This window comes from Vidua macroura, chromosome 5 (assembly GCF_024509145.1).
Source record: "Vidua macroura isolate BioBank_ID:100142 chromosome 5, ASM2450914v1, whole genome shotgun sequence".
In the NCBI taxonomy this organism is placed as follows: Eukaryota; Metazoa; Chordata; class Aves; order Passeriformes; family Viduidae; genus Vidua; species Vidua macroura.
In genome coordinates this window covers 51,514,193-51,526,469 of record NC_071575.1, presented here as the reverse complement: position 1 = coordinate 51,526,469, position 12,277 = coordinate 51,514,193, and the positions used below count along the sequence as shown (strand labels likewise).

Sequence of the window (12,277 nt, the reverse complement as noted above, 5' to 3'; positions counted from 1 at the left end):
AAGATATTATTGCTAACGGGATTTTTGTTTCATTTTGAAAGACCTGTTTTACAGAATTGTTCATTCCCAGAGAAAGAATACAAAATGAACAATGTTATTTGACAAAAACAAGCTTGTAACATGTAGGATTACTAGAACTGCATTGTACAATCTGGGTCTTTAAATGCAAGGCCCTCTTTAGCAAATAGAAGAGATTTGAAATACTGTTCAGCATCAGGGATGAAACCCTTTGGAAGTTGAATATGAACAATCATGTTGCATAACATGAATGACAGAAAAAGATTCTCAGAATGCAAGTGGTTAGCTGGAAATCCTGGGATGGAGAATAGAGTTATCCAACTAAGCATAAACTAAGAAATGACTTTCGCAATTAGTATGGCAATTAACTACTACTTTGAAAAGCAGAAGAAATCTTTCTCAAGGTTCATCGAACAAGTGTCTTTAATCATGGTAAAGACTGTCTGACTCACTAGCACACTTGCCTGGAACAAAGGATGCTTGAACTCAATTTCTCCAGCCTAGTCTGTTCAGGGATGGAATGAGTTCTGTCCCCATGTGGGACACACCCTGGTAGGCTGACAGAAAACCAGTGTCAGGAGACTAGAAGAAAAGTCAGTGAGCATAATCCTGACATCACAGCCTAGAGATTACAGTAGTCAGTAGTTTGGAAAGGGCCAAAGTTATTGGTTCTCCACCAGTTTCTTTCATTTTAGATTAAGCAGGGATATTTGGGATGAAGGAAGAAGAAACAAGCTCTGGAGGCATCTGAAAGAAGATGTTTGGGCCTGTCTTCCTAATTCTTTGTACAGTCCCTGTAAGAGTAAGGTTTCTGGCTGCTAGTTTATATGTTAGCACAGGGGAAGCAGGATCAGATTCCTGGCAATCACTGAAGTAGAAGTTTTTGCAACTTTTTTCTCCCTTCTGGCCCACCGCAGCATTTCCTACCTGACAGTCTAAACAGTTGAGAAAGTCTTAGGGCTGTGCAAGGATTTTGAGAGCTTAAGCAGACATGTCCCTAGGAAGACTGACTTTAACTAGAACCAGTGGAAGAGTGCCAAAGCCTTGAGCATTGCAACATACTGCCATGTACTGACAAGGTTCCTGGTACATTTTTAGTTCAGGCCAACTTGCAGTATTTTACATCATGTTTGACACAGTTTGGGGTTAGCACAGGGCAGAGGCCATCCCAGTAAGCAATGTGAATGCAGCCACTCTTTTTATCCTCTCTGAGGGAAGTAATTTCAGCTATATGGAAGAGATCTGTGCCATGCTAGCTAGTCTGTTTTATTTCACAGTGTGGACACAGTTTTTTGCTCTTACTGATTATGTTATAATGACTTCTAATAACCATCAATTCCCTTTATCCTACTTTTCTACTTTTTTTCACTGGCTTATCAATTTATCAAGTCACAGAGAAACACATCCATGAGGAACCCTGAGCACATGTGCACATGAAACACATCCGTAGTTATCTACTAAAGCTTTGAAAGTCCAGGGCTAATTTTAGTTTGTCAGAATCACAAAGTAGAATGACTTTTTAATCACAGAGCATCCTAAGAGCTACTCAGTAAATGATCTTCAAACTGTTCAGTTATACTATTATAGTATCATTAAACTACCCCCTTTCTGTCTTCCACACAGCGTCAGCACACTGCTACAGTGCCATATGAATTGCTTATTTACATAGTCCTGTTGAGTACAATAGATTCTCATTCTAAATTGATAGCTATCTTTTTTAATGGATAAAGGATTGAAAAGATAGTAAAAAGCTCCACGCCATGAAATTTATTTTTCTTCTCCCTCTTGCTTTTCCCAGTGCTCTGTTAAGTCACCTTGTTTCTAGGCACCAGTCATGAGTTATTGTTTACTAAGTTCTATCAATATGGGAATGAACTATTTGCAGTGGTTAAACCCTCTGCAAAAAATAAATAAAATTGCATTTGAGTATTTTGGACAGAAACCACCTTATTTTGTCATCTTTTGTCATCATGACACTGAGCAATATGAAGACAAGATCCAGTCTCCCTCCTGTAAACCAGCTCAATAATGCCAATCCATTTTTCAAATCATACCTCTTTAGAACTGAAAAAATCAACCAAAATACGACTTACCTCCAGTAAATGAGAATACCCACAAGAATCACTAGACAGATAAAAGTCAGGGCTGATACGACCACAAGTGGTATAACTGTCTTCTTCTCTGATTCCAGACTCTCAGCTAGACCAATACGAGACTCATGGCTAATATTACTTGCCTCTGCAGTCAGAGAAAATTGAAACAGTCCAAGTTTAAATTCTGAGAAATGCACAGCACAGGTGAATGTGTCTTATAATGAGCCTACTCAATATCACTTACCTCTATTTCTTACTATGTACCGCAGAAAGCTTATACATTTGCAAACCAGCTTACAGAAGATAAGCAGATAGAAGGTAAAGCAAAGTGTTCAAGCTTATGTGACTCAGCCTTCCAGCAGTGGAGACTTCTCTTTGTAAGAATAGCAGACTGTTGTTAAAATTCAGAAGAAAGGGTTTTTTATTTTAATCTGTTTTATTAGCTGAAAGCCAAATGAGTTAAGAAATCTGAATACATAATATTGGAATGTGTATTGGAGTTGATATTAAACTGACAGTCATATAATGCAAATCACTTCTCTGGCTAATAGGTTAATACAAAAATTGTCTTGCAAAAGTCTTTATGTGCTTGCTGTATTGCAGTTTATCTTTCTGTATTTTTATTCACTGCTCATTCTGTAAACTGCTTCCTTTGAATCCAATTGCCTCTCTCAACTATACTGGAGCCACTATTAAATTTCCCACCTCCATCTTTACAGGTGATCAAATGATTATTTAGATATTGATCTGGTTTCATATTTCAGTGAGCCATATACTGTTGGATGACAGAAATATTTGGACATAGGAATCTGTATGAAGATTAAAACAAAATATTCTATAATTTTATTAAAGAAGGAAGCACAATGGTGGACAACACCAATACTTTATTTTTAGCTTTGGTCAACCTCAAGAAGTAAGTATTTTAAAGTTGTGACTTTGATGTAAAATAACTGACTTATTTCAATTTGTGCAGTTTACTGTGAGCATTATTTGAGTTAAAATGCAGAAATAAACACTTTAGTGCTTTTTTGAGTTAAACCCCTAGAATGTTTTCTGCTTATGCGAACAGTCGTAATTCAATGAATTTTCTGTATAAGAGCAGATTTTTGCTGTACAGAAAACATCTGCACTCCATTGGGATTTCAAGAGACCAATTCTACAGGAACGAAAAGCTTTTACACAAAGGGAGGAAGGAATGGAGTTGAATCTGGGAAAAAAAAATAAAGATAGCAAATTACATGCTCTAAATAGGATGTCAAAAAACAAATGGCTTCATACAGTACAGATTTCCAGGCAGCTCTATTTTCTTCCATTTTCTTGAATTTAGAGGCTTTCAGGACTTTGTATGCAAAAAGGTCTAGGCTCTAATTTTGCAGATGTCTTCTTGGTTTAAATTCAAAATACTCTTTAACACCCATATAAATCACTTCTCTTTAAATTCTGCAGCTCAATGGGTAAAGTAATTGAAGGAACAAAGTTGCTTCTGAAAAATCTCCAAGTATCTGTTGAGTAGGTTAAATTGGTGCTTTCTATTGATTGCAGAGGAAAACTATGTGTATGCATGAGAACTCACAATACAATCCCTCTGAAACAGTCAGACTTGCTTATCCAACTCTGGATTAATTCACAGCATAAAATCCAATCCTATCTGTGTGATGACAGTGCTCCTTCAAACTTCATGACCATATTCTATTAGGACTCCTCCTATGGAGAATGAAGCACAGGCTTCTCCTGTAACAGAGGGTTTCTTGCCTACTTGGCTATCACTCCAATGATGGCAGCTGAAAAGGCAGTCTCAGCTATAGCACATTTCTTTGATTTCTAGTAACTGATGTGTTTGGATCCTCTGCATATTTCTTTCTATTAATTTGTCTTAGTTTTTCAACAGAAGTTGAAAAGTTTGGGTAGTCATAGAGGTCTTATGGAGAAAATCCTAGTTCAGAACAAGCATAATTATGCATCAACAACCACAAGACTGGCAAAAGTTTAAATGACAATTTTTTTTTGTAATGGCCACAATGAAAAGACATTTTACCAATTTCTGCAAAATCCACTGCAATGTATAAGTTCTCAGGTGAGAGGTTAATTTTTGTGTTTGCTGCATTTCTTTATAATTTAATTAAGCAAATATGTCTTTGATTTACAGGAGACCATGTTAGAAATACTGAAATTGAATAATCTGCTTAGTAAAAGCCAGTATTTGGCATCATGTGTTGGGAAAAAAATAATGAACATTAAATGATACTGTAGAGTGTCTTTCAATAATATCTAGAAGACAAACTGCGTCTTTTGTACTCCTCCTCCTCCTCCAGTACTGTATAATCTTTTTTGAGTTACTATTGATAAAAATTCAAATGACACCCATTATGTAAACTCTAGTATCTTATGGCAACATTCATTCATATCAATAACATAGGTTTTGAAATATTAATGCTATTTTGCTTATTTTTGAAGGAATTTTATGCATTTTACACAAAGTGGTAACTACTTACCAGTGAATTAATTCACTTATTAATTCAGTTTTGTAACACCTACCTTATTAGGACTCTTAGTAATTTAAATGTTTTTTATTCTCTCTTAATTTTCATTTTCTATTTTTTACATTGTTCTAGCCCCAAATACATTGAGTGTCAATTTTCCACCTTTTCATATTAGTATTCTGCTGCTCATGAGAAATATAACCTTATGTAATTCAACTGTGTATTTATTTGTAGGATTGGCCCGAAACCTTCTCATTCTTTGTGAATTCCATTCCTTAATGGGTTTAGCTGAATGTTACTGCCCTCTATAGATGAAGCATGTATATGACAGAAGTTCAATTTATTTTCTAAAATACCAATTCAACCTGTTTGTTGTTTGGCTTTTTTCCAAAGATCATTTTTTACTTGATTCTTTGATTTTCAATTCTCTAGCACAAGAAGGAATGAAAATTATGTGTCTGAATACTTCAGACTTTCCACAGTGCATTTTTAAATACAAAGGAAATATGTTATGAGTTTTGACTTCTGACTTTATCCTTGGAATCATGGGTTGCAAATACTCTCGCTGAATTTAGGAGGAATAAATAAGAAAATAGCATTAAATATAAACATCTAGAGGAGAATCTGGCTCTACTTTGGGAATACGCAAATCTGGTACAAAAATTCTGCATCTCACTGAAATCTGAAAGTGGCATACACAGAATAAAAATGAATGTTTTTATGAATCAGAATAAAACCAGCATCTTCTTCCTTGTTCAACCTCTTCAAAAACACACACAAAAAAGTGCTGCTGTAATTTTAAAAGAGAATATCAGAGGCATGTTTCCTCTGGCAGAGGCATGATTTCCTCTGGTGGTATTTCCATAAGGGCAGCACTTGTCTTTGTACAAAGAACTCAACAGAGAACCTAAGTCCCTCTCAAACCTTTAAAACTAAAAACAACAATTAGCACTGAAACAACTCTGGTTTCAGATTTTGCACGACTCAATTTCTGCTGACAGTATGCATCTATCCAAAAGCAGAGCATCAATCATCTTACTGAAGAATATTTCAGGTGCAGTTTTAAGTAGCCAGAAGTAGCATTGCCAGCTCAGTATGAACCGCTGTTCCCCAATGCTTCCTTAATCACACCCATTGGCAATGTTATGTTCTCCCTTTATGATCTGTAGATAAACCTTCTCATTCTCTATGGCAGCAAAGTATCCCCTCACAGTTTCCCATAATATTCATTAGACTTATCCATAACTAACCTGCCTCAGAGATGTTGAACACTGATGAGTGATCATTAGTAACAGATGAAGCTGATGATTGTGATGATCCAGGAGTTAATTCTGAGTTACCTGCTTCAACTGCCCCTTCAGTGTCATTATGGTCAGGAAAACTGAAATCTGTTGAAGTTTCATTATCGTTAAGGCTATCTGAGGTACCTTGGCCAGAACCACTTTCTTCATCACTTGTCAAAACAGCCCAAGACTTAGATTCTGATGTGTTTTGCAACTGGACACTAGAATTCTGAATGTGGCTCTCCAAAATTTTCAGGCTGTTGTGCTTCTCAGGTATCACATTCGCTGTCAAAGTTGGTATGGATGTATAATTACGTCTGTCCATGGCATGGTTTATCTGTCTGTCAGATGCAGCAGTAGAAAACTTCTCTTCTTCAGGTTTCTCAGAATGTGAACTTATAATTAGGTTACTCTGATCCTTGTTATTATTTCCCTCTGTATTTTCATCCTCTACTACCATATCCTGATCTTCTCTATGGGAAGTGCATGAGATGCAGTTACTTACAGGGAAGCCATCATTATATTCATCATAGTCATCCTCAACTAGAGAAGACCACAAATTGGTACTGGACATGATACTGGGAGACAACCCAGAGGATTCTCTAGAAGGAACCAGCAACCTGTTCAAAGTTACAGGGATCTCACTTTTGGAAGGAACAGCCGTAACTGAAGTAAGTGTATTTGGTAAAGGAAGAGTGTGATGAACAGACACATCAGAACCAGGAACAACTGCAGGCATATGGACAGGATCAAAACCAAGTGTGGCACTTGAAGAGACATTGTCAACCTCAATTCTTTCAAAAACACTTGAAGAGAGATGGCTGTCTGTAGGAGTAGCTACATGTGATGATGTGTCACCTGTTAGGAAGAGAGTTGTTGCAGCATTCCCTGCCTGGGACGGAAAGGCATTTGTATTTTCTAAACTGGTCAGCTGGAATGAAACATCACTACTGTACAATGAAGGCATAACCTTCTGAACATCTTCACTGTTAAATAAACTGGATGAAATGTATCTCTCACTTGCATAAGAAAAAGATAAACCTTGAAGTGATGCTGTGGGCTTACTAAAAGTGTTTGACATCATATCAGCAACAGAAGGTGCAGATGTAGAATGCAGCTTGCTTTCAGTTGTAGCAGAACCTGGTGCCATTTGATGCAATATTTGGTCAAATGTAGAACTATCTTTTTGAACCCTTGGGCTTTCAGCCAATACGGGATCATTAGGCACAACTGCAGCTGTGTTAAGCAGAGTGCCATCGCCAGAAGACTGGAAGGAGGACTTCAGTAATGCTTCGTTATTTAATGTAGCTGAGGTCTCATAAAAGTACAGCTGAGTCGAGGATAACATTTTGCTATAAGCAGGGACAGGGAGAGCTTGATCTGAGCTTGCACTAAGCATAGGTTTAAGCAAAGTGTCATCAAAGGCTGGAGTTGTAACATGCAAAGGCTGAACAGAAAGGTGCTTTTCTGTAAGTTTACTAATATCATGATCAAATATCTTAGTAGAGGGAAAAGCAAGAGAGACTGGAAGGATTCCCTTTGTGCTAGAAACAGGAAGTGGGCTTTCTTGCAGAGACATATTCTGCTCAATTACAACATTATTAGAAACAGATGTAGAAAGTTCATGTATCACTTTACTTTCAGCACTGGAAGCCGTTTCACTTAAAGAGGAGGAAATTTTCAGTTCTTTCTCATCTCCATATATAACATGACCTTTTTGAAGCATCTTATTAACATCACTGAACCCAGATGATTCATATGGAATCACATCAACAAAGTCAGAGGAAGAAACGTTAAGTACTGTCAAAGTATCTGTATCAGGCAAAAGGGACTCACTACCAGAGTATGTTTCAGACCAATCGGTGTCACTAGATAGAGAGCGTGTAGGCTGCAGCAAAGTATCAGCTTGTGATATTACAGAAGAAGGTTTATGCACCAGTACATTGTTATAGCTGCTAAATAAAGGATCTTGATGAAATACATCAACAGAATCATGCACAAATTCTGCAGAGTCATAGGAAACAGTAAAGCTTTGGAGGGAGCCCACATTACCAGACAAAGCATAAGGAAGTTCAGACATTGTAGATAGTACATGCATATTTAAATCACTGCTGGATGGTTCAACTTGAGAAAATATGTGAGTTCTATTATGACCAAACATCAGTGTCTCCGAAGCAGCATGAGTGGTCTGATGTGACACCACATCAGCAAATTGAGCAAGGCTTGGCTGTATTAAGGGATCACCCACTGCCAACGTCAAAGAAGCATGCAGGGACACCTTATCGCTTGCAACAGCTGGAGTAGCACTTTGTGGAAACATTTGAGAAACTGTATACAAACGGTGAAACATTTTACTACTGGAGGAAGCAGAGGAAAATGTAAGCAAAGGTACATCATCATAGGAAGACAGGGTGGGTTCAAATGACACATCAACACTGGGAAATACAGGTGTAGCATGCAAGGTCACATCACTATCTGATGTAGCAGGGGTAGTGTCGAGCATCTGAGAGTCAAACAATAAAGGGGTGACTAGAGGAAACACTTCACTACTGTAGGAAGGTTGAAGAGGTATCTCACCATTATAGACTGGCTGAGTTGTCTGAGAGAGTACCTCACTGGCAGCAGAAGCAGAACCATATTCTCCAGAGCTTGAAGAGATAGAGTGAGGTGATAATTCAGCAGAGGAGAAAGCAAAGGTAGAATAATGTGGCAATTCTAAATCCGCATCTGAAGTGTCTTGTAAAACCACTGGGCTGCTTGAATAGGGCGCTGTAGTTGGCTTTAATCCCTCTGCATAAGCATCAGTGTAACTGGTCTGAGACAATTGCCCACTAGGTGATGTATCAATAGATTGAGTTGTTGGATCTGTAGCATTACGAGACCATAAATTTCCATCAGTGGAAGAGGTATGCTTTGGAGGCTCATCGGAGCTTGAGGGTGCTATGACTTCTGAAACATATTTAATGGAGCCTTGGGAAAGAATATCATGCACACTTATATCTGGACTTCCTGAAGGAAGGGCATCTTCTTGGGAGGCCTCCTCTGTAACCAGCTGCGATGAAGAAGTAGTAGGAACTGAACTCCAAAAGTCATCAGATTCCTGATGAGGTTTAAAAGGAGACAATAAGAAATCATCACTGTGGTCAGTGGTGGTTATTCTTGTTGGCTCGGTGCCTGAAGAAAGATATATAAACTCATCTTCTCTGCCTTTGGTGGAGTCAGTGAGTTGAGGAGGAATTCCAGTAATTGTTTGGGATTCCAGAAAAGGATCTTCCTCTTCAGAAATTTCACCAATAGGTGGAGAAGTAGCATAATAAACTGCTTTGAAAATATTATCCTTACCATGCAATTCTTCTCTTGTTAGGTATCTATTTGTTTTGGCTTCACTGGGTTTTGTTCCCATTTTTTCTTGACTGTAGCTGGATGTAATCACCTGAAAATTTCTCCTCAACTGGTTCATTGTACTGTCAGTGCTAGGAACCACTGCAGTTTCTTCATCCACCTCTGTTTCCTTTTCATCAACTTCATCCTTTGAAAAAAATATCATAGCCGAAGACAATTAAAAATGTTTATAGACTGAACATGAATGAAAACTAAAACTGTAATAATACATTTTCCTGGATCAATAAATCAAGAGAGGTAAAGCAAAACAACACTTGAGAAGACTGTTGGTCTTTAAACTAAAGTATTAACTGCAAGAAGAGGAATCCTCTTTTATCTTGAAAAGTATTATTTATTTGCAATAAAAACAGAAAAATGCTGCATTCCAACAACTTCTTCAATATTGCATTACTTAAATTGTGTTTGAGAGGCAAAAATCACTCACAGTATTTATTTACTTTATTAAGAAGGCTCTAACTCTTTCCCAATAAAATGCAATTGTATATGCAATATATAGATTGTATACAGAACAATGAAGAAATGGTTTTGCTACCAGAATGCCTTAGAGGTTTGCATTAATATCCTGATGGTAAGTAAACTGTAATAATAACAACAGAATTTGTAAAATATATTTATGACCTCAATTCTGCTGAATTGTCAGAGTTTTATGGAAGAGTTCATGATCCTCATCAAGACTGTCAGAGTTTCACAAGTGTTGTGAGTCATATCCCCTAGTCCTGTTATGACCCTTTGTTTTCTGAATATGAATGATGATGAATAACAATACTTTGTGCAAAATCTGTGTTAGAATTTTGCCTTTTAAGGACATATCCAAAAAAAAAAAAAAAAAGTGCCTGAATGCAATCAGGATTTAGGCAGTGCTTGAGGATCTAAGGTCAAATATTTTCATCCCCTCTATAGCTTTCCCTGCACCAAATCAAAAAATATGTCATCAAAGCACCTAACTCGCTCAGCAAGCATTTTTGTTTTGACTTAGACACAGCAGTCTCTGCAGTTCTGTGCTGTGTCCCCATCTAGTGCTGTGCCAGAATCAAACCTGTCCCAGCCCAACTCTGCTGTCTAGATTGAGGTACACTTTCAGTTTCTGTAGGGACCTGATTTGACAGGCAGACATAGATAGCCCTAAAAGACAGAGCAGAGCCTCTTGCAAAATATTTTTTTTGTGTTTTTTTTTTTTTTTTTTTTTTTTTTTTGTTTTGTTTTTGGTTTTTTTTTTTTTATATATATATATATATATATATATATATATATTAAGGATCTGGCTTGGTGATGTGGTGGAAATGCCACTGTTTGTTATTCTAAAGCGTAATGCTGAGAGAAAACAACCTGTCCAGTGGACAGGAGATAGGCACAGCTATCAATCTAACAACTCCTGTTTCCACTACAGTTTTGTTTGAATAGATCTCGCATTGAACGGGGCACAGCAGGGAGAGTAATGTAAAAAATCAATAGCTTTTGAAAGAATGTGCCCAAGATAAAGAGCTGCTGAGTATGTTTTTGACTGAGATGCTTAGCAAACAGGAGTTGTGAATTTTCACCCAGTCTCACCAGAGCAAGGACTTTACCCACTAGGTTAGAGCTGGGCTTCACACTGCAGTTCCTCTTTGAACCAGGAACCCCTCATGCACTCACACAAGATAAGGTACCTCAGATGTCACTCTCAGGTTTGGATTTCATTCTAAGAACTAAATATATAAAATGTAGGGACAGCAGCACCAAGACTGATTGCCTTCAAACCTGGGCTGGACTGGACAGGCCCTTGTTTCTATTTCTGCAAGGCACTGTATACACTTTTAAACTTTCTTGGTACAAGTAAAAATCAGTTGATGTTCACTGGCACCTAACAGATGCAATATAATAATCTAGATACATAGCTTACAACAACAGAGAAATGACTGTATTACTGGTTACTCAGTGTCCACAAATGCAAGGGAGGGTAAATAGATAGGTAAGCACAGGCTGTGCTATTTAACTAAAAGGACTTGTCATGCAGTGAGAATATTGTGGTCATAGACTGAAGCCATAAATTAAAAATTCTGAGGGATTACTTGATATTACTTGATAAATATCTTACTGAAGTAACTGTCTATGTTGCATAATTGGTATTAGAGACTGTTAAAAACTTAATCATGGTATTTTTACATGTCTCCTTGTTGCCACACCAGAGACCTAGTTACTGAATATGAAGCCTCCAAAGGCCATCACGAGATCATCAAAAATTTTGTAAAACAGAGCTATACTTTAAAGTCTAACTTGTATTCAAGAAGCAAATGAACGTAACATTTAAATTTCTGAGTAACAGTTAAACCAATAGCATGCTGATAGCAGACACACTTGAATCTCACTTTTCAGTACAACTGTCGTCCTCCCTTACTTTAATTTACTACATGATAAGACCATCACAAGCAAGGAAAAATCAAACTTCTCTTTAACTAAAAAGCCTAACACTGGATGGCAACTTTGATTCTGCTAAATGAACAATTCTGTCAGACTTCACAGAAGGGTGATTGTAAACTGATGCCCCATTTAAAAAATTCTTAGGAATATTCTGTGATATCCTTTACTTCACCATGTATGTCCTGCCCCAGAGAAATACTGAGGTATCTCCAGAGTTATCTAGGGATAAATATAGATCAAAGGCTATATATGCACATACATATATAAATGTATACATAAACGCAGATAATACACTCAGTTGGTGACATAGTTTTGTAAATTTTCACAGAACATAATTTCCATCTAACTGAAATGCATTTATTTTAAATACTCTCTTAAAAAACAAATGAATGCTATACCTCATATTCTTCAGCTTCACTCAGTTCAGGAATGAGGTCAGCCTCTATAAAACAAAAATGCACACTGTATCATCCACAATTTTAAATAGACAGAATTCTGAATTCTGCAAGGACTCAACTGCCTAATTAATAAGGTTATTGACACCATAGCAAAGATTTTTTGTAGGATTGTGTTTGGAGAAGTGCCAACCCCCTGGATCAAGGGT

General features: G+C 37.2%; 1 protein-coding gene across 4 annotated transcripts in view; it reads right to left on the bottom strand.

Annotated features, from left to right (window-relative positions):
* The window catches only part of PTPRZ1 (protein tyrosine phosphatase receptor type Z1), a 136,599-nt gene that overhangs the window by 25,448 nt on the left and 98,874 nt on the right, over positions 1-12,277 (bottom strand). For 3 of the 4 annotated variants that reach the window (XM_053977903.1, XM_053977907.1, XM_053977905.1), the window contains exons 11-13: positions 12,072-12,115; positions 5,842-9,403; positions 2,112-2,256 (exon numbers count right to left, since the gene is read on the bottom strand). In XM_053977903.1, coding sequence (XP_053833878.1) covers positions 2,112-2,256; positions 5,842-9,403; positions 12,072-12,115 — 3,751 coding nt within the window. The remainder of the gene's footprint in view (positions 1-2,111; positions 2,257-5,841; positions 9,404-12,071; positions 12,116-12,277) is intronic. The other variant, XM_053977906.1, reaches the window with a different exon arrangement.